Source organism: Aotus nancymaae, unplaced genomic scaffold (genome assembly GCF_030222135.1).
Source record: "Aotus nancymaae isolate 86718 unplaced genomic scaffold, 86718_ANA_hifiasm-v0.15.2.pri h1tg000040l, whole genome shotgun sequence".
NCBI lineage: Eukaryota > Metazoa > Chordata > Mammalia > Primates > Aotidae > Aotus > Aotus nancymaae.
The window spans coordinates 77,648,548-77,671,578 of NW_026988454.1; the positions used below are offsets into that span (position 1 = coordinate 77,648,548).

Consider the following 23,031-nt stretch of genomic DNA (forward strand, 5'->3'; position numbering starts at 1 on the left):
GCAGTGGCTCATGCCTGTAATCCCAGCACTTTGGGAGGCCAAGATGGGAGGATTGTTTGAGGCCAGGAATTGGAGAACAGCCTGGGTAACAGAGTGAGACCTCATTTCTTGGTGGCACATATCTGTGGTCCCAGCTACTTGGGAGGCTGAGGCAGGATGACTGCTTGAGCTCAGTGGGTCAAGGCTACAGTGAGTCTTATTCACACCACTGTACTCCAGCTTGGGCAACAGAGTGAGACTCTGTCTCAAAAAATAAATTTAAAAAAGCTTCTGCACAGCAAAGGAAACAACAGAGTGAAATAACAACCTATTGAATAGGAGAATATATTTGCAAACTATTTGTCTGAGAGATTAGTATCCAGAATATACAAAGAACTTAACACAACAGAAAAAAAGATCCATTAAAAAGGGGGCAAAGACATGAATAGACATTTCTCAAAAGAAGACATACAAATGGCCAACAGATATATGAAAAAAATGCTAAAAAAATAAAAATGCTCAACATTACTAATCATCAGGAAAATGCAAATCCAAACTACAATGAAATATCGTCTTGTGCCAGTTAGAATGGCTGTTTATGACCACGTATAGTGGCTTATGTCTGTAATCCTAGTACTTTGGGAAGCTGAGATGGGAGGATCACTTGAGGCCAGGAATTTGAGACCAGCCTTGGTAGCATAACAAGACTCTGTCTTTACAAAAATTTTAAAAAATTAGCCAGGTGTGGGTTACATGCCTGTCATCTTACCTACTTAGGAGACTGAGGTGGAGGGATCCCTTGAGCCCAGAAGATCCAAGTTACAGTGGTGAGCTATGATTTGTTTGTTTGTTGAGAGACAGGGTTTTCCTGTGCCACCCAGGCTGGAGTGCAGTAGCTCCAACAGCCTGGGTGGCAGAGGAAAACCCTGTCTCTCAACAAACAAACAAACAAAAAACTATTATAAAGACAAAAAATAACAGATGCTGGCAAGGATGTGGAGAAAAGAGAACTCTTTTTTTTCTTCCTTTTTTATTTTTAATCAGTGGCTCAGTTTGATATGGGATGATAGAGAAAAGAGAACTCTTATATGCTGTTGGTTGGAATGCAAATTAGTACAGCCACCATGGAAAACAGTATGGAAATTTCTTGGAAAACTAAAAATAGAACTGCTATATGATCTAGCAGTTTAACTACTGGGCATTTTTCCAAAGGAACAGAAATCATTATATCAAAGGGATACATACCTGCACTTGCATATTTATTGTAGCACTGTTCACAATAGCAAAGATACGGAATCAACCTAAGTGTTCATCAGTGGATGAATGGATAAAGAAAATACAGCATATATACACAGTGGAATACTCCATGAAGAAGAATGAAATCGTCATTTGCAGCACATGGGTGGAACTTGAGGTCATTATGTTAAGTGAAATAAGCTAGACACAGAAAGACAAATTTCACATTTTCACTCCTGTGGGAGCTAAAAAAGTTGATCTCACATCTGTAGTCCTAGAACTTGGGAGGCTGAGATGAGAAGATCACTTGAACCCAGGAGTTTGAGATTACAGTGAGCTATGATTGTGCTACTATATTCCAGCATGGGCAACAGAATGAACCCTATTTCTTAAAAAAAAATTGATCACATGGAAATAGAGAGTAGAATGATAGATTATAGGTACCAGAGTCTGGGAAGGGTGTGTGAACAGGAGAGGCATGGTGAAGAGAGGTTGGTCAGTACAAACATATAGTTAGATGGAATGTATAAATTTTTATTTTTGATAGCAGGGTAAGGTGACTTGTTAGCAAGGATGTATTGTGTATTTCCAAGTAGCTAGAAGAGAGAACTTGTAACATTCTTAACACATAGAAATGATAAATACTCAAGGTGATGTGTACTCCAGATACCCTGATTTCATCATTACTCATTACATGCATGTAACAAAATATCACATATACCCCATAAATACATAAAATATAGTATATCAATTAAAGAAAATAAAGATTGTTTCTCTTGCCATTTTTTTTCCAGAGAGTTTATTCTTCAGAATGAGGTGGAAGATGTATGAATTTACTATTACTTTTTTTAGCCTCAGTTTGAGTGTGCATTTCTTGGTGAGACCATCTTGTTGGCTGATTGTGATTCTAGGTTTTAAAGATTTTTCATACTTATGGCCCCCGAACACAGATCAACTTCTTCAGCTAGTGCTCAACAGGAGAAATAATGATTTTTGTTCCAATCCAGAGAGAAAAATTGGCTATGATAGACTTACTGAGATGAGATTAAGACTCCAGTAATATGAATATGGCCATGTGTACTGTTCTTCATTGGTTATTTAAGGAATTTATGAGAGAAGTTTGACTGTCTGTACTTTTTTACCCTATATGTTAGAATTTAACTGCCCAAGACGTGATTCTTAGGCATCACATGGTACCTAAAAACCATGATAATGATTTTTGTCGTTTAAGAAATAGACAATATGTTCACTGATTTCAAAAATCCAAAAGTTTTAAAAGGTTGGTATCATGAGGTTTCCCTCTCACTTTTGCCCTCTGTCTGCCTAGACCCTCACCACTTACCACACAGGTTCCACTGTTTAGATTTTTTAATGCATCCTTTCAGAATTTCTTTATGTGTATATAAGCAACAAAGAATACAGATTCCTGTGTTCTCCCCTGTACACTCAAGGTAGAACATTATATATGCTGGTCTGAACCTTGCATTTCCAATGTAATAGTATACTCTGAAGATCTTCATATATTTGCACATAGAACTTCTTGTTCTTTTTTTTTTTTTTTTTAACAGCTTTATAGTATTCCATTAAAGTATGTACAGGTTGAGCATCCCTAATCCAAACATTTAAAATCTGAATCTTTTTTAGCACTACATGATGCCCAAAGGAAATGTTTATTGGAACATTTCAGATTTTGGATTTTCATATTAGGATTGCTCAACCTGTAAGTATAATGCAAATATTGAAAAATCTGAAATCCTAAACACTTCAGGTCTCACTTCAGGTCTCAAGCATTTCAGATTAGGGAGTCTTCTTACTGATTTACTTGGATGATTTCTTCATGGAACTGGAAAATATGTGCTGACATTTTGTGAGATTTGCAAACATGGGTTCATTTTTACTGCTTTTGTGTGTCTTCATTGCATTTCCCCCCTTGCGTTGCTTCTGCTTCCCTGTAATCTGCCCCATCTTCTCCAGATTCCTTAGCTCTTGTGTAGATGAGCGATAGGTCCACCACTTTAAGGTGAGCCCTTTCTTACCAGAAATATATTTTTGTTGGCATCTTTCTAAAATCTGCTGCTCTTTTCTTCTTTTCCATATAGCTTCTGCAGTGTTCTTAATTTTTTGCCAGAACTTAGACATTCTTTTATGAATGTGTGGATTTTATATGCCTTAGTTTCACAGAAAACAAAACTTTTTTTTTTTAAATTTACCTTATGTTTATATGATACTCAAGAATAGGAGAGGAAAATATGTTATTTAATTTTTAAATCTTTTTTCCCCCCCAAACACATGGTTTTTCAGGGGATCCTCTTGCCATGGCCTCTCAAAGTGCTGAGATTACAGGCATGAGCCACTGTGCCTGGCCGAATTTCTCTCCCATACTACCATTTTCTTAATATTGTCTCCATTTTTAACCTTACTTCTAATTTCAAAAACGTAACTTGAGGCTTCAGAATATTTTCAGAAAATAGAAGAGCTGTTAATAAAAAAGAAAGATATATATATATATATAAAAAATATTGATGAGACATGATATATGTACATCATATATACATATACATATGTATATACATATATTCATGTATACATATATATGTATATATATGATATAACTGGCTTGTCTCATATTTTAAGCCTGAGATATAAAATGGTGTAGTCAATAGTTATTAACAGAGTTATTGGTGGTGGCTTCTTGGAAGGCTGGGGTGGGTAATGTGTGCCTGGAGCTTGAGTTGTGGTGTATTTTAGATAGATATTATTCCTACTCTAGCCTCTTGTCAAATAAATCACAGGCGCAGAGGTGTATGCAGCAAACTCTGGGTAGTGTTTTCTCTTTTGCGTAGACTTTTGTGATGTTGGCAGTAGAATTTGTTTTGGTTGTATTCCTGTTCCTTCCTTAGTTTGGGAGTTAATTTATTTTAACAAGCGCCTGCTTAGTTTTAGTGTCTTGAGTAAGATTTAGGTAAGTGGTACTTTATTATTATTATCAATTGTTCAGGGGCAAAGTACATACAAAATCTCCCTCAGTGTAGATCCATGAACTGTAGTATTGCCATTTAGTCAATGTATTTGGGAACAAATTAAGTTACTAGTAAATCTGCTCTTTCATATTTTTTTTTTAGGTTAAAATGGGCTTGTTGGTGGACCTGACAAATACTTCAAGGTTCTATGACAGAAATGACATAGAAAAAGAAGGAATCAAATATATCAAACTTCAGTGTAAAGGGTAAGTTATATATTAAGATTCTTTAATATTGAAACCTTTTATTACAATTTGTAATCTCTTCTTTTTTCAAAAAAACTTTTTCTATATTACTAGACATGGTGAGTGCCCTACTACTGAGAATACCGAAACATTTATTCGTCTGTGTGAACGGTTTAATGAAAGAAATCCACCTGAACTTATAGGTATGTTTGGCTTTACTTTACCATGGTTGAATATTTTGTTTTGCCACTGGGTTTCTGTTTTCTTGTTTGCAAATAAACAAGTTATTTTTTTCTGTTTTAAATAATTATCAAGTAGTATTAATTAAAATGAGAGACTGATTTTTGTGAGTTATGTAATAAATGTATTTTCATAATTCTTACATTTTTCCAGATAAAGCCCTGATTTCTCCTCTTCAGGTGTCCTGTTGGAAAAATCTACCCTAAACACTACATATTTATTTTTTATATTTCTGCATTTTATAATTTTACATTTTATACTATATGTAATATTCTGAAACTTTATTTTTTTCATTCAGTATTTCTGAGAGTGATGTATAATGATGTAACTGTAGTTAATTTTTGCTGCTATGTAGTATTCTATTATACAAATATGCTACAGTTTATCTGTTCTCTTGTTGATGAACACTTCCTTCATTAGATTTTTATTGATTGCTACTCTATGCCAGGCACAGGCTATTGGAACACATCAGTGAAGAAAATAGAAAAAAAGTTGCTGCTCTTACAGAGCTCATATTCTAGTGTGGGCTGGAGGCTGAGGGAAGGAGGGCAGGCAATAAACAAATATAATAAGTAAATTTTCGTAAGTGGCAGTTACTGGAAATGACATTTCAGTTGTTTTAAGGGTTTTTTTTTTTTGCTTTTATAAACAATGCTGGTAGGAGTGGTTTTCTAGAATTTTTAAGGGTTGGTTTTAAATTTAATTCTTTTTTTTAATTAAAGAAAAATTATTTTTTGAGACAAAGCCTTGCCATATCGCCCAGGCCAGAGTGCAGTGGCGCAATCTTGGCTCACTGGAGCCTTGAACCCCTGGGCTTAAGTGATCCTTCTGCCTCAGCTTCCTGAGTAGCTGGGATTATAGGCACACGCCAGCATCCCCAGCTGTTTTATTTTTATGTTTTGTAGAGACAGTGTCTCGCTATGTTGCCCAGGCTTTAACTCCTGGTGTCAAGTGATCATCTTGCCAGGGCCTCTCAAAGTGCTAAGATTATAGTCATGAGCCACTGTGCATGGCCAACTTTGATTCTTTGTTATTTCTGATATTTCTGTTGGTATATGGTTTAAATTGAGGATGCAATTTAAATGTTTCTGTGTTTTTTTTTTTTTTTTGAGATAGAGTCCCACTCTGTTGCCCAGGCTGGAGTGCCGTGGCGCAATCTTGGCTCACTGCAACCTCTGCCTCCCAGGTTCAAATGATCCTCCTGCCTCAGACTCCTGAGTAGCTGGGATTACAGGTGTGTGCCACCACACCCCGCTGATTTTTGTAGTTTTAGGCCAGGCTGGTCTTGGACTCCTGGCCTCGGGTGATCTGCCTGCCTGCCTTGGCCTCCCAAAGTGCTGGGATTGCAGGCATTAAATACCATGCCTGGCCAATTAAATGTTTTCTACATAACCAACCATTTGTTTCAGCAGTGTTTGTTGAATAATTCTTTCTCTTCTTAGGGCTAGATGATGTAAATTACCTTCTTATATGTAACGTTTGAAAATTTTTCCTGTTCATCTCATTTTAATTTTTTGGTAATATTTTAAAACTTTTTTTAATCAAATTTTTTTAAATGTCTTGTTTGATTTTAAGTAGCTAATATTTTTCCTTATTTAGATAATTAACAGAAAAATTATTAGTAAGAAAGTTTGGGAATATATTGAGAGCATAAGATAAAAAAGAAAACATCAGCAACTTTCCTGGAAACAGCAATAATTAGTTAGAAAACATAATTAGAAAATAGTCCTCTTAATCTTAATAATATTGGCTATCACATATTGAACATTTCCTCCCTGCTAGTCTTTGTGTAAACCATGTCAAACACATTGTCTCATCTTCTTTTCACAGCAATCAGATAGATAGTATTGTTATGTCCTTAAACTGACTTGGAAAAGTTAAGACTACTGAAGCGTCACTCACACAACTAGTAAAAACCTGGATTATATCCTGAGCAACTGAGTTGTGAGTTCACGCTTGAAACTACCTCTCTTCTGTAACAGAAACACAAAACACCAAGGAATTGTTATTATGGTCTTTATGAAGAAAGTGTGTTTAAATATTAAAATAAAGACTTGAAGAAATGGAGAGGCATTACTTATTTCCACATTAATTTCAAAGTTTTAATGTTATTCCAACCAAAATCCCAATGAAAGTTTGGCAGAATTACTTTGAAATTAGTTTGTAAAATCCCCCACCTCCATTAAGTCACTAAATATTTGCTGTTAAATAAACCGAAAAAAATAGTTTGGTAAATCATGATAATAGTAACATGCAAGATATAGTAACATGCAATGATAATAGTAACATGGAAGATTATGAGCAAGGAAAATTTGAAAGATGAGTAATGAGGAGATTTTTCTTTCTTGCCATTAAATCATATGGTAAAGCAATGGAAACTATAGCAGAAGTTCCTGGTGGTAAAGGAGATGTTTTTAAATTAGAGAGGAAAGGTGTGATTTTTCACCAAATAGTGTTCAATTAGCCAACCACATAGTAAGTGAATTTTAGGTGTATGAAATATTTTTGAAAGGACCAATAAGAATATAGAAGAAAATAGTCAATATTTATTTAATTCGGGAGTAAAGAAGGATACTGCATTTATATCACCAAAGACAGAATTCATAAATGAGTATTTTTCTTTTAGGAGTGCTCCTGGACGGCCTCAATCAGAACCACCTGAAGATACTTGTTAGAAGTGTTATGTTTTAGGGCCTATTCTAGACCTATGTAATCAAAATGTCTAGGAATAAAGGTTAGGAATTGAGGTTTTTTTTTTTTTTAAGTGACAGCGTCTTGCTATGTTGCCCAGTTGAAGTGCAGTGGCTATTTATAGGCACGATTATAGCACACTACAGCCTTGAACTCCTGTCCTCAATTGATCCTCCTACCTTGGCCTCCTGAGTAGCTAGGACTACACGCACCATTGTACTTTTGCTAGGAAGCTAGATTTTCAAAACGAAAGTATTAGGTGGCTTTTATGCAGATTTAAATTTGAGAACTGCTGTCAGAATTTAAAGTATAGTGGCTAGTAATGATAACAGTAACAGCTAGTTTTTTTTTTTTTAAGATAGGGCCTTGCCGTATCATCCAGATGCAGGCTAGAGTACCGTGGTATGACTTTGGTTCACTGCAGCCTCTGTCTCTAGGGCTCAAGTGATCCTCCCACCTCAGCCCCCCAAGTATCTGGGTCCAAAGGTGTGTACCAACACACCTTGCTAATTTTTGTATTTTTTTGTAGAGACAGGGTTTCACCATGTTGCCCAGGCTGGTCTTGAACTCCTGGGTTCAAGTGATCTACCCACCTTGGCCTCCCAAAGTATTGGGATTACAGGCATGAACCCTTATTTATTAATAAACTAATTTTAATAAATGCTTGTTATTGTTCAGTGGACTTGGGAAACTATAGATAAGGAAACTGAGTCTCAGAGAAGTTAAGTACTTTGCCATGGTCATGCATCTAATAAGGAGTTGAATCAGGATTTTCTTTTTTTTTCTTGTCACTGCTATACTAACAAGGATAAGCCAAGTTTTTAATCCAGTTTCTGGCTTTAAAATTGAAATCTGTAATTAATTGCTATGCTGATTTCTATTTGGCCACATAAAAGTGAAAAATTTTTGTGTTAGAAAATACAACAGGTGGGTGTAGTGTCTTACTCTTGTTATCTCTGCACTTTGGGAGGCCAAGATGGGCAGATCACTTGAAGCTAGGAGTTTGAGACCATCCTGGGTAACAAAGCAAGACCCTGTCTCTATAAATGAAAAAATTAACCAAGCACAGCTGTGTACTCCTGTAGTCCCAGCTACTTAAGAGACTGAGGTGGGAGGATTGCTTGAGCCCAGGACTTTGAGGCTGAAGTGAGATGTGATTATACCTGTATTCCAGCTTAGGCAATAGAATGAGACTCTGTCTTTAAAAAAAAATTGGAGAGGAGAATGTTTGAGGGCAAAGAGAAAAATAAAATATAAAACAACAACAACAAAAGACACAACAGAAGGAAGGCAAAAAGATGTTGGACAAATTGGGGTCTGGCTTGGTGGCACATGCCTATAATCCCAGCTACTTGAGAGGGTGAGACAGGAGGATTACTTGAGCCCAGTAATATGGGCAACATAGCAAGAATCCTGTTTCAAAAAAAAAAAAAAAAAAGATTTTGATAAATTTGGAAAACTATCTGAAGCATATGTGACATAAAAAGTTAATAATCTTATTCATGTAGATATCCTATATACCAGTAGGTGAAAGAGGCATTCCTTAATAGAAAACTATGGAAAACACAATGAAAGAGCAATTTATAGAATATGAAATACAAGAAACCAAGAAACATGAACAAAGTTTTCTTACTTGTTAATGAGATACAAATTAAAATACATGCTGTTAGCTGCACTCCATATCAAATTGGCAAAGATTAAAAAAATGATATTTCTGAGAGCTCCTGGGGGACTTTGCCCTGCACCACCTGGGGGTGGTGTCAGTTCTGTTTGGGTTGAACAAGGCCCTTGCACATGGCATGTTGGGGACCTAGCTAAAAGTTCTTGGCACCCCCTTATGCAAAGCCAGCCATCACTATCCTGGGTGGAGCCCCCTAGCATTGAGGTGGCCCCTGGCCACCCCTCCTCAGGGCCTCTGAGAGAACTGAGTAACCCTCCAGCGGCTTCCCCTTCTCCTCCCCGGGGGTGCGTGGGGCACGTTGCTCTGAGCTGCAGACTGAGACCAGCTCCTGGTGACAGAATGACCTGTTTGTTGGAAATGCCTTGTTGCCAGTGAAAGGCATCTTGGAACAAAACTATTTAGTTTCATTGTGAATTGGCCACAGGACAACTTTCTTCTTTAATCAACTTATTAAGTTGGAGCACTATAATAGCTTTTGCTGATTTAGCAACGATGTACATGTTTGTTAAACACATAGTGTTATGTCTTATGAGGAAGGGATTCGTAAAGAAGAGTAACGTTGCACATGACATTAGGTGGGTAAAAGTGGCCTCATGTTAGTGTCTGTTTCTACGCAGAGCCCTTGGGTTTTGTTCTCTTCGTCAGATAAATGTTTGTTGCATGCCCTGCTGCACAGTGAACCTCCCTGCATCTGTTTCTCTGTTCGTCTGTGGCTGACTCAATAAACTTTTCCCTTTTGGAAAAAAAATTATAATTGTTAGTGTCAAGGATTGGATAAAGTGGGTGCATTCATAGATTTTAGAGTGTTAATTGTTAACGTCTCTGCAGAGGGCTCTGTGGAGAGACAACATGGTGATATTTCTCAAGATCTTAAAAGCATTTCCCTTGACTCATCAAGACCATCTGTGACCTTATTTTAAGGAAGTAGTCAGAGATGGACATAAAGAGTTATATGAAAGGAATTTCATCACAATTTCCTTGGTAACAAAAAACAACTTGGAAACAACATATATATTTGAAAAAAGCAGGTTATTTATATGGTACACTAAGCAGCTATTATTTAACAACAATATTATGGGATATACATGAAATATGTTAAGGATGTGTGTGTATATATTCACACATTTACATGACTATATATAACATATACACATATATATACATACATTGAGGTGTATGACTAGAACCTACACAGCTGAAGGTAATATTGAGGCCTTTATCTGAAAAATTAAACACAACTCACAAAACTGTTTTCTCATTTGAGAGAAGCCAGTATAGGGGTAAATGCTAAATATGCTTAATGAATTCAAAGGACGGCAAACACTTTTAACCTCTAGCGTTAGATGTCATGACGTTAGAAAGAGTCATACTCCAGGTTTAGGAAAACAAATTCATACTTGTTATAAATTGTGCACTTGTATTCTTAGAATAACTGATAAGAAAAATTTCTAATGGTTTTGAGTGTTTTGCAGGTTATAAAATTTACAGAACCTAGTGATACATACATTATTTGTTTTATATTCCCGGCAGCGATTCTGTTCATGTGGATTGAAGTGGAAACATTTGCTTTGGGCCTGCCAAATTTTGGAGCACAGGATGTATTATCAGTTATTTCTTGTAGTATTGCTGTAGAGATAATAATACAAACTGGTCTCAGAACTGATTGCTGATAACACCTTTTTAAATAAAAAGCACTCAAGCTTAAGTAGTCTTAGGATCTGAAAATATTGACCTGCTTTTATAGTACTTTCATTTATTTTTAGTTTCAGAGACGGAATTTTTACCAGCCTTGCACAAATTCTTGCTGATCAATATTTGTGACCAATAGTAAACATTTGTGATGTGGCAAAGGTTAGACTCCGGTTTCTTTTCAAAGCTGTCTTGGTTTAAAAAAAAATTCTAGTCTGTGTGACATAGTGAGACCTGGTCTTTTTTAAAAAAGTCATCTTTGAATTAGCTGATATAATTGTTAATTTATCAATTATTGTTGACAGTTGAGTCAGTTATCAGTTGATAATTGGTGGGGCTGTGGGTTAATGCTGTAGGCTTGGTGGAAATATAAAGTTCTTGAAACACACGGAAGCTTGAAACCTTTTCTAATTCTTAGCGGTAACTACAGCTTCATAGTCTCTTATCTGAAACCCTTGGAACCACGTTTTCAATTTTTACCATATTGTTAGCTTCTCTGGTGCAGTACCCTCAAATTATTATTATTATTTTTTTGAGATGGGGTCTCACACTGTGGCCTGGGCTGGAGTGCAGCAGCGTGATCTTGGCTCACTCTTACCTTTGCCTCCTAGTTTCTGCCAGTTCTCCTACCTCAGCCTCCCGAGTAGCTGGGATTACAGGCGCCGACCACCACTCCCGGCTAATTTTTTTTTGTATTTTTAGTAGAGATGAGGTTTCACTATGTTGGCCATGCTAGTTTTGAATGCCTGACCTTGTGATCCACCCACCTCAGCCTCCCAAAGTGCTGGGATTACAGGCATGAGCCACCTCGCCCGGCCTCAAGTTGTTTTTTATTATGGAAATTGCAGACATACCCAAAGTAGAGAGAATAAAAAAATGAAACCCTATATATCCATCATCCAGCTTCAGTAATTATCATTTGCTGATTTTTTTTCATCCCCACCATTAATAATATATTCTGTATCTGTACTAAAAATATTTGGGAAAAAACCCAATGCAAAGTAACAAAACAGTAAAAAAAATACAATTAAAACATACAGCATAGTCACGGTTCACATAGCGTTTACATTGTATTCAGTATTATAAGTAATACATACAGGTGATTTAAAGAAAATGGCAGGATATTCATAGGTCACATGCAAATACTATGCCATTTTATACAAGGCATTTGAGCACTGCGCATCAGAGGATTTTGGTATCTGAGGGGGTTCCTAGAACCAATCCCCTGAGGAGTCTGTGGAACAACTATATTAAATTTTGTTTGTCCTTCATTATTATATTAAAGAAATTTTTAGAGACCAGGTCTTGCTATCTTGTCCAGGCTAGACTTCAACTCCTAGGCTCAAGTAGTCTTTCCACCTTAGCTCCCAAGTAGCTGGGACTACAGGCATGTGCCACTGGGCCTAGCTCTTATTATTATTTTTAGTTGACACATAATAACTGTACGTATTTATGGGATGGAGTGTGATATTTCAATACATATCTACAATGTATAATGATCAAGTCAGGGTTATTAGCATTTTCATGACCTTAAGCTGTATTTTAGAGCAAATCACAGATATGTCACTAAAAATGTTTCAGTATACATCTTTAACTAATAAGGACTTTTGAATTCATATGATTACCATACAGTAATTATACCACAAGAAGAGTTACAAATTCCTTAATGTCATCTAGAACCTAGTCTGTTTTTAGATTTCTTCAATTACCTTAATTATTTCTTTTTAGTTTTTGAAACCAGGATCCAACAATATTTTCAGATTGCATTTATGTCTCTCAAATGTCCCTGATTTCCTCTTTTTTAAAATGCAATCAATATGATGGAAAAACCTAGCCATTGTTCTGTGAAATGTTCCACATTCTGGATTTATCTGCTTGCATCCTCATGATATCAGTTAGCTTGTTCTCTTCTTTCCTGTAGGTCTTGTAAATTGATAGTTAAATCTAGAGACATGATTAGATTCACTTTTAGGACTTTAGGCAAGAATATTTTATAGGTGGTACTGTGTATTTTCTTTCATACCACATCAGGAAGCACATAATATTTGGTTGTCTCACATTTATTGGTACTAAGATAAGTAAGTGGGTTCAGGTGGTGGCTGCTTGTTTCTTTTGTTATAAAGTTCTCCATTTTGTCTTACTTAATGATTTTACTGTTCATTGATGATCATTGCCTAGGTTCAGTATTTCATTAGGGGTGGCAAAATGGTGATTTCTGAGATTCTTTAATTTCTTCATGTATTAGCTGAAATTCTTCTTTAATAAAAAACGATTCCATCTCAATAATTGAGTTATCCTAAAATATAGTTTGTACTAGAAAAGCAAGGTAAAGTTTTGATTCTATCCTATTCTCAAATTTCAGAATGAATTGGTATCTTGTACTTTCCAGTGGTATCTGATTATAGTTTATATATATATATTTTTTTTCTTTTTTAATTTATTTTTAATTTTTTTTGAGGACCATAACATTGAAAGTTTTTTGTATTTTTGAAGTATCTGTGAACTCATGAATTTTTATATAGTTTTTTATGTGTTTAAATCAGTTGCAGCTAATATTAAGATATCTGGATTGCTCCTAGGCCATTGGAAGCTTCTTCAGGTTGGCTTTGATATTCTTTTGATACCACCCATCAGCCTTTGATGGTTCACTTGTTTTCTGGCAAAAGATGTTTTCCAGACATAGAATCAGTTATTTCTCTAAGGATCCTGGTTCCTTTTAATGGAAAATAGTATTTAGAGATAATCTGGGTGTTAGAAAGCATCCCATAATTAAATACATTAACATTTCGACAGTTAAACATATGAATATTAATTCACACTAAGTGGTAAAAATAGACTGTAATAATGTCACATCACTTCAGGTCAGGTTTTGTCCCTAAGTGACTTAGCAAGAAATGTTATTTTTTTCAGGGTGTTTTTTGAAATCATAATTACATATAAGAGGTTGTGGAACTGGTGTTCATTTTTTTATATGTACAGAAATAAATGATTCTAGAGTAAGGATTTTGTGAACTAGAGAAATTTAAAAATCGGTTTTGTGTTATAAGAGAAATAGCTGATTTCTTGGTAAATGGAGGGATATGTGTAACAGATATGGCTTAACTAATGCCTCTATTTTAGGTGTTTCTAGTTACATATATCTGTGACAGATTTGTGAATATGTATTTTCATGAATAACGCGTATTTTGGTAAAAAAAACATTTCTTTTGGTTAAATAAAAATATTTAAGGTACTTGGCTCATAATGATAGGTTCTTACTAATTGTGAATTTCCTTTTCTGTCCTTATCATTTTGTTGCTTATTTAGGTATATTCTTTAGGGTGTCATCCTCAGCATTACTGACATTTTGGAATGGATAATTCTTTATTTTATGAAGTTATCCTGTGCATTTAGGATGTTTAACAGCATTGCTGGCCTCTACTCACTAGGTACTAATGGCATCCCACAAATTGTGACAATTAAAATTGTCTCTAGAAATTGCAAGATGTCCCCTAAGGGGGCAAAATCTCCTCCAGTTAAGAACTACTGACGGCTAGGCGCAGTGTAGTCCCAGCGTTCTGGGAGGCTGAGACGGGTGGATCACCTGAGGTCAGAAGTTCCCAACCAGCCTGACCAACATGGTGAAACCCCATCTCTACTAAAAATACAAAATTAGCTGGGCTTTGTGGCACATGCCTGTAATCCCAGCTACTAGGGAGACTGAGGCAGAAGAATCGCTTGAACCCGGGAGGCGGAGGTTGCAGTGAACTGAGATCGTGCCACTGCATTTCAGCCTGGGCAACAGAGTGAGACTCCAAACAAACAAACAAACAAACAAACAAACAAAAACTACTGACCTAATTAGACTGATCATATAATTAGGACTAAAAAATGTGTATCTAGCTAGTGAGATAGAAATAAAATCGTGGTTTAGCAGGTCATGGACAAACAAAAAAAAAAATTATGGGCCTGGTGTGATGGCTCATGCCTGCAATCCCAGCAGACCGAGGCCAAGGATCTCTTGAGTCCAGGAGTTCAAGACCAGTCTTGGCAACATAGACACTGACTGTACCCCCCCCACCAAAAAAAGTATATATTCAGATCAGGCTTTATTTAAAAAGATACATTGTTACCAGCCCCTTATAAACTGCCCCAACCATGTATATTTGTATAGCTATAGCTAATCTTTCTGTCCTTTTGTTGGGGAATTTCTTTTCCTAGTTTGATTGTAAATACCATATACATTCATTTTGTTATATTAGCTTGCCTAGAAAATGAAGACAAATTTTAATAGAAGGTGCCGTGAAGTAGTTAACAGTGAGCTAATATTTAGTTAAAGACTATGGTTTGGCCAGGTGTGGTGGCTCATGCTTGTAATCCCAACACTTTGGGACGCTGAGGCAGGTGAATCATGAGGTCAGCAGATCAAGACCATCCTGGCCAACATAGTGAAACCCTGTCACTACTAAAAATGCAAAAAAAGTAGCTGGGCATGGCAGCGTGCACCTGTAGTCCCAGCTACTCGGGAGGCCGAGGCAGGAGAATTGCTTGAACCTGGGAGGTGGAAGCTGCAGTGAGCTGAGATCGCACTACTGCAGTCCAGCCTGGCGACAGAGTAAGACTCCATCTCAGAAACAAAACAAACAAACAAACAAAAAAAACACACAACTAAAACAACTAACCTCCCCCCGCCCCGCCACCCCCGCGAAAGAAACCCAGCTGGTTTACTTGCCACTAGATGGACCCATTCTCATCATGAATAAAACTGAAAATTGCTTTAAAAAAATACTGAAGACATATCTAAGCTTGTAGTATACCTAATTAATAGATTTTTTTTATATCAAATACATAATCTCCCAAATTTTTCTGTAGAGGTTTGTTTTGATGGTTTTGTAACTTTATAACCCTATCTGTAAATGTTTTGATGTATAACTGAACCATTAGACTAAGACTATGTATTTGCATATAAAGAATATTAAAAGGAAAATGATACTTTCTTAGATTACATATCTTCACATAACATATTAGCTAATTGACAGTTATTCTTAATTTTCCTATTCATAAAGTTATTTAATGTTTCTAGAGTAAAAATTGAAAATAAGGCTGGGTGCAGTGGCTCACGCCTGCATTCCCAGTGCTTTGGAGGCCAAGGCGGGTGGATCACGAGGTCAGGAGTTCAAGACCAGCCTGGCCAAGATGGTGAAATCCCATCTCTACTAAAAATACAAAAAAAACTAGGGGGCATGGTGGCAGGCACCTGTAATCTTAGCTACTCAAGAGGCTGAGGCAGAGAATTGCTTGAACCTGGGAGGCGGAGGTTACAGTGAGCCAAGATCGTACCACTGCACTCCAGCCTGGGCAACAGAGCAAGACTCCGTCTCAAGGAAAAAAAAAAAAAAAGGAAGCGAAAAACAGTAGCTTGGGTGAGAAACATCGAAAGTTGAAATATATGTGGTTGAATTTGTCTGAAATAGGAGATAGGAAGGAAATTCGCATGTTGGGTTAAGATACATGAATACAAAAATGTGTTTACAGCTCACGTCTTTGTGTGGCTGTTTTGAAGGACTTTTTCTTACAAAGTAATGGAGACAATGGAATTTATAGATTTTCTTGGTAATAGCTATTATTTCTAAATGATGTCCTTTAGTTCAAAGCTGATCTCTTTATTTTTTTATCTTCTTCCTTCAGAAACTTCATTTCATTTATATTGTTTTTATTACTGTCAAGCTTTGTGGTTTGACTAGGTTCTTGTCCTGAGCCTGTAAACATTCCTAAACTTGTTAAATAATCCCCTCGCTGAAAAAAAAAAACCCATACCTTTCTTTCTGTTTTGCATTCCCTCTTCCCTTTCTCAACTGACTTTTTAAAATAATTTGTACTTGAATTGATTTATTCCTATCCATTTTGTTGCAGTCTGGAGTTCTCCCTCAGCACTGTTTTTTGTTTGTTTGAGTTTTGAGACTGGGTCTCACTCAGTCATCCAGGCTGGAGTGCAGTGGCGCAGTCATAGCTCACTGCATCCTCGACCTCCTGATCTCAAGCAATCCTCCCACCTCAAACTTCTGAGTAGCTGGGACTACAGGCACTTGTCACCATGCCCACCTAGTTTTTCAATTTTATTTTTTGTAGAGACAGGATTATACTCTGTTGTCCAGGCTGGTCTTGAACTCCTGGCTTCAAGTGATAATCCTGCCTTGGCCTCCCATAGTGCAGCGATTACAGGTGTGAGCCACTGCAGCTGGCTAGCACTCTTAAATGGTGATTTTCTGTTCTAATCATTATGTGACATTTAAGCACTCATATCTTGGAAATTTCCTTTGCTTGGTGTACGTGACCCTGTATTTTTGTTCTTTGAAGCCGATGATAGTTCGTTCTCAGTCTGTTTTTGTTTTTAGCTGGTGATGTCTTGCTCTGTTACCCAGGTTGGAGTGCAGTGGTGTGATCTCAGCTCACTGCAACCTCTGCCTCCTATGTTTGAGCGATTCTCCTGCCTCAGCCTCCCAAATAGCTGGGATTACAGGCAACCACCACCAATCCCGGCTAGTTTTTGTATTTTTAGTAAGACAGGGTTTCTCCATGTTAGCCAGGCTGGTTTCGAACTCCTGGTCTCAAGTGATCCGCCCACCTCAGCCTCCCAAACTGCTGGGATTATAGGTGAGAGCTGTAATCAGCCATGGGAGTGGTTTTTCTAAACTCTGATAATTTAGTTGCCGTGCTTAAAATTCTTTACTATATCTCCATTGCCTTTGTATTCTTTAGTATGTTTCACAAGTTTCTTCAGGATGTTGACCTGTTCATTGTCTCCAACTGCATTTGGCATTTCTTACCACACCTCATATTCTAGCCATTCTGATTTATTTATAGTTTGCCATATGTGCTTTTTTGATTCATGTATTTACGTTTACACAGATTGTTCCTACTGTCTGCAGTTCCTTTGTATAAATATCCTTGTTTATTGAGAGTTGTTCAGTGACTAAGGTTTTTATTCTGAATATTAATGGTCATTTTATTATGCCATCAATGTAGAAATCGGTGATTTGGCTCAATTGATAGTTGTTTCCAAAAAATTTTTGAAAGTAGCGTGTTTCGTGGTAGGCAGGCCTATGCACACCTATCCCTAAAGTCCGAGAAAGCAAAGAAACCAAAAAAAAGAGGCTGACAAATCCAGTTTCTTAGAAAGAGACATTATTTAATAGGGACTTAAAAAGAAACCAAGCCTGAGTCTCAGGTGGCAATGAGATAAGATAGTAGATCCCCTCCATTACTCCCAAGACGCAGAGCTTATATACCATAGGAAGCAGGTGATTCAGAAGGGGTATGTATAACAAGTAACTATAATAACATCAAGGTTGTTTTTACCTAAGGGCAGGATTTATAGTTAGTACGTGCTCTTACACAAAGAACAGTAGATAAACTGAAATCTTAGAGGCCTTCCCAGAACTGGGGTTAATAAGAAGTCAACATGGCAGACTAGCATCCAAGATGGAGCTGCTTTGGCTTCCACATAGCAAAAACTCTTTTTGGAAAGAACTCCTACCATAATATATGGAAGAGATTAAAGTGATTTTTTTGGCATATATTTTTAAATATATCAAATATATAACATGGGTTTTTGGTGAAGTTCATTGCTGAGAACAAGGCCATATTGATGGACACAAACATTTGGATTATGTTTTTAATACAAACTGCAGACTTATACCAGCATCTCACTTTAGCATCTAGCTAAAAAAAATCAACATATCGAGGTACACTTTTAAATAAAAACAGCATTCATTTAAATTGTACAATCTGATGACTTATTTTGTTTTAATTTTTGAGACAGTGTTTCACTCTCACCCAGGCAGGAGTGTAGTGGCGCCATCACGGCTCACTGCAGCCTTTACCTCCTGGGCTCAAGCAATCCTCCCCTCTTAGCCTCATGAGTAGCTGGGACTACAGGCACACACCGCCATGCATGGCTGATTTTTGTATTTTTTCTGGAGACAGGGTTTCACCATGTTGCCCAGGCTGGTCCTGAACTTCTGGGCTCAAGTGATCTACCCGCCTTGGCCTCCCAAAGTGCTGGTATCACAGGTGTGAACCACCAGCCTGGAACAGTCTGAGGTTTGATAGATGCAGATACTGGTAAAACCACACTCAAGATTCAGAGCATTTGCATCTCAGGCTTCTTTTGTTCATCCTGTTTTCAGTCTTTAGTTGTAAATTAGGGAATTACTTTCTATTTTCTGTCACGACAGGTTTGCATTTTCTAGAATGTCATATGAATGAAATTATGTATGTACTTGTTATCACACAGTATGATAGTTTTGAATTGTCCTTGTTGCATTTATTACTAATTCATTTCTTTTCATGGCTGAGTAGTATTCATTGTACGAATATACCACATGTTGTTTATCTTTTCACCTGATGATGGACATTTGGGATGTTTGCAGTTTTTGGCCATTATCAGTAAAGCTGCCATAGACATTTGTCTTTGTGTTGCTGTGAAAATTCATTTTTACAAATATTTCTGTGGGCATTTGTTTTTATTTTTCTTGGGTAAATAGCTAGGCATAGAATGTTTAGGTCCTTTGATACAGGTGTATGTTTAACATTTAAAAAACTACTGAACTTTATTCCAAAGTAATTGTGCCATTTTACATTTTCATCAGCATCGTATGAGGATTCCAGTTTCTCTACATCCTTACAAACACTTGATATAGTCACTCTTCAATTTTAGCTATTCTAATGAATGTATAGTAGGATCTCATTGTGGTTTTAACTTGCATTTTCCTGATAATTGATGATGTTAAGCAACTTATGTGCTTTGTGGTCTTACATATCTTCTTTTATAAAGTTCAGATCTGTTGCCCAGGCTAAAAAAAAATTGAGTTATCTTATTGAATTGTAACAGTTCTTTAAAAAAATTTTTTTTGTATCTGCAAATGTTGCCCGAAAAAATAGTTCTTTATATATTTGCCTGATATATGTGTTGTGAATATTTTCTGTGGCTGGCCTTTTAATTTTTTTAAATTTAAATTTAAATTTTAGATTCAGTGGGTACTGTGAGCAGGCTGTTATAGGGGTATATTGTGTGAGTCAGTTGTTTGGCCTTTGGTCCTGTTACCAGATAGTGAACATAGTACCCAATAGGGAGTTTTTCAGCCCTCGCCCTTGTTCTTCTCTTCCTCATGTTGGAGTCCCCCGTGTCTGTTGTTCCTGTCTTTATGTCTGTGTGTACCCAAAGTTTAGCTCCAGCTTATAGATGAGAACATGTGATACATGGTTTTCTGTTTCTGTGTTAATTCACTTGGGATAATGGCCTCCAGCTGCATCCATGTTACTGTGAGGGATGTGATTTTATTCTTTTTTTATGGCTGCATAGTATTCCATGGTATATATGTACTACATTTTATTTACCCAGTCTCCCATTGATGGACACCTAGGTTGATTCCATATCTTTTCTATTGTGAATAGTGTTATGGTAAACATACAAGTGCAAGTATCTTTTTGGTAGAATGATATATTTTCCTTTGGCTATATTCCCAGTAATGGGAACCTTAACAATAGACTAGACCAAGCAGAGGAAAGAATCTCAGAGCTTGAAGACCAATCCTTTGCAGCAACTGAGTCAGACAAAAATAAAGAAAAAGAATCAATAAATGAACAAAGCCTCTGAGAAATATGGGATTATATAAAGTGACCAAACCTACAACCCACTGGTATTCCTGAGAAGAGAGTAAGTCTTTAATCCATCTTGAGCTATTTTTTGTATATGGTAATAAGTAGGGGTCCAGTTTAATTCTTCTGCATATTGTTAGCCAGTTTTCCTAGCACAGTTTATTGAATAGGGAGTCCCTTTCTCATTGGTTATTTTGTTGACCTTCTTGAAGATCAGTTAGTTGTAGTTGTGTGGTTTTATTTCTGGGTTCTCTATTCTATTCCATTTGTCTCTGTGTCAATTTTGTAGGAGTACCATGCTTTTTTGGTTACTGTAGCCTTATTAGTATAGTTTGAGGTTGGTTATAACATGATTACTTTGGTTTGTTCTTTTTGCTTAGGATTACTATGGCTATTTGGGCTCCTTTTTTTGGTTCCATATTTTATAATAGTTTTTTTCTTCCGGGAAAGAAAAATGATATTGGTAATTTGACAGGAATGGGGTTGAATCTGTAGATTACTTTGGACAATATGGACATTTTAACAATATTGATTCTTTCAATCCATGAGCATGGAATTTTTTTGTTTGTGTTGTCTGTGATTTCTTTCAGCAGTGTTTTGTAGTTCTCCTTGTACAGATCTTTCACCTCCTTGGTTGGGTGTATTTCTATGTATTGTGTTTTTGTGTGTGGCTATTGTAAATGGAATCATGTTCTTCATTTGGCTCTCAGCTTGAATGTTACTGGTTTATAGAAATGCTATTGATTTTTGTACATTTATTTTATATTCTGAAAATTTATTGAAATAGAGAACATTTGATGTCCTCTCTTCCTATTTGGATGCCTTTTATATTTCTTTTGCCTGTTTGATCTTGCTAAGGCTTCTAGTACTATGTTGGATAGGAGTGGTGAGAGTGGGTATCCTTTTCTTCTTCCTTCTCTGAAGGGGAATGGTTCCAGCTTTTGTCTGTTCAGATTATGTTGGCTGTGGGTTTAGCATAGATGGCTCTTATTATTTTGAGATATGTTCTTCAGTGCCTCGTTTGTTTAGGATTTTTATTATGAAGGAATGTTGGATTTTGTCAAATGCTTTTTTTGCATCTATTAAGATGATCATGTGGTTTTTGTTTTGAATTCTGTTTATGTGATGAATCACACTTACTGATTTTCATATGTTGAACCAACCTTGTAACCCAGGAACAAAGTTTGCTTGATAGTGGTGAACTTTTTGATGTGGTGCTGGATTTGGTTTGGTAGTATTTTTTTGAGGATTTTTGTGTCTATGTTATCAGGGATATTGGCCTATAGTATTATTATTATTTTGTTGTTTTTGCCAGATTTTGGTATCATGATATGCTGGTTTTGTAGAATGAGTTAGGAAGGGATCCCTTCTCTTCAATTTTTTGGGATTGTTTTAGTAGGATTGGTACCAGCTCTTTTTTGTATGTCTGGTAGAATTGGGCTGGGGCTGGGAATCCATCTGGTCCAGGGCCTTTTTTTTTTTTTTTTTTTTTTTTTTTGAGACATAGCCTCACTGTTTGTTGCCTAGGCTGGAGTGCAGTGGTGCAATCTTAGCTCACTGCAAGCTCTGCCTCCTCTGTTCAAGCAATTCTTATGCCTCAGCCTCCTGATTAGCTGGGATTACAGGCATGTGCCACCATGCCTGGCTAATTTTTTAATTTTTAGTAGAGACGGCATTTCGCCATGTTGGCCAAGCTGGTCTTGAATTCCTGGCCTCAAGTGATCTGCCCGCCTCGGCCTCCCCAAGTGTTGGGATTATAGGTGTGAGCCACTGTACCTGACCGGGCTTTTTTGGGGTTGGTAGTTTTTTTTTTTTTTTTAATCACTGATTCAGTTTTGTAGTTCATTATTGGCTTGTTCAGGGTTTCAGTTTCTTCTTCATTCAGTTGTGAAGTTGTGTGTTTCCAGGAATTTATTCATTTTCTCTAGATTTTCTAATGGTGTGCATAGAGGTGTTCAGAATCATCTCTGAGGATCTTTTGTATTTCTGTGGGGTTGGTTATAATGTCACCTTTGTCATTTCAGATTGTGCTTATTTGGATCTTCTCTCTTTTTTTCTTTGTTAATCCAGCTAATGGCCTATCGATCTTGTTTATCCTTTCAAGGAACCAACTTTTAATTTCACTGTATGGTTTTGTTTATTTTATATGGCTTTTTGGGTCTTAATTTCCTTTAGCTTTGCTCTGATTTTTGTTATTTATTTTCTCCTGCTGACTTTAGGATTTGTTTTTGTTTTTCTAGTTCCTTTAGGTATGATGTTAGATAGTTTTAAATCTGTCTTCTTTTATTTTTGGAGACAGAGTCTCACTCTGTCAGCCAGGCTAGAGGGCAGTAGCACGATGGTAGCTCACAGCAGCCTCAAGCTCTGGGGCTCAAATAGTCTTCCTGCCTTAGCCTGAGTAGCTAGGATTACAAGTGCATGCCATCATGACTGGCTGATTTTCAACTTTTTTTTTTTTTTTTTTTGGTAGAGATGGGGTCTTGCTTTACTGCCCAGGCCAGTCTTGATCTCCTGGGCTCAGGTGATTCTCCTGCCTTGGCCTCCCAAAATGCTAGGATTACAAGTGTGAGCCACCATGTCCTGGACTTTCTATCTTCTTCTTCTCTTTGTTTTATTTTTTGAGATAGGGTCTTACTTTATCACCGAGGCTGGAGTGCAGAGGCACAATCTT

At 36.7% G+C, this 23,031-nt stretch overlaps 1 protein-coding gene across 3 annotated transcripts in view; it reads left to right on the forward strand.

Annotated features, from left to right (window-relative positions):
- The window catches only part of RNGTT (RNA guanylyltransferase and 5'-phosphatase), a 350,432-nt gene that overhangs the window by 24,801 nt on the left and 302,600 nt on the right, over positions 1-23,031 (forward strand). For all 3 annotated transcript variants that reach the window (XM_064360855.1, XM_064360854.1, XM_064360856.1), the window contains 2 exons: positions 4,338-4,441; positions 4,535-4,623. In XM_064360855.1, the coding sequence (XP_064216925.1) occupies positions 4,338-4,441; positions 4,535-4,623 (193 nt within the window). The remainder of the gene's footprint in view (positions 1-4,337; positions 4,442-4,534; positions 4,624-23,031) is intronic.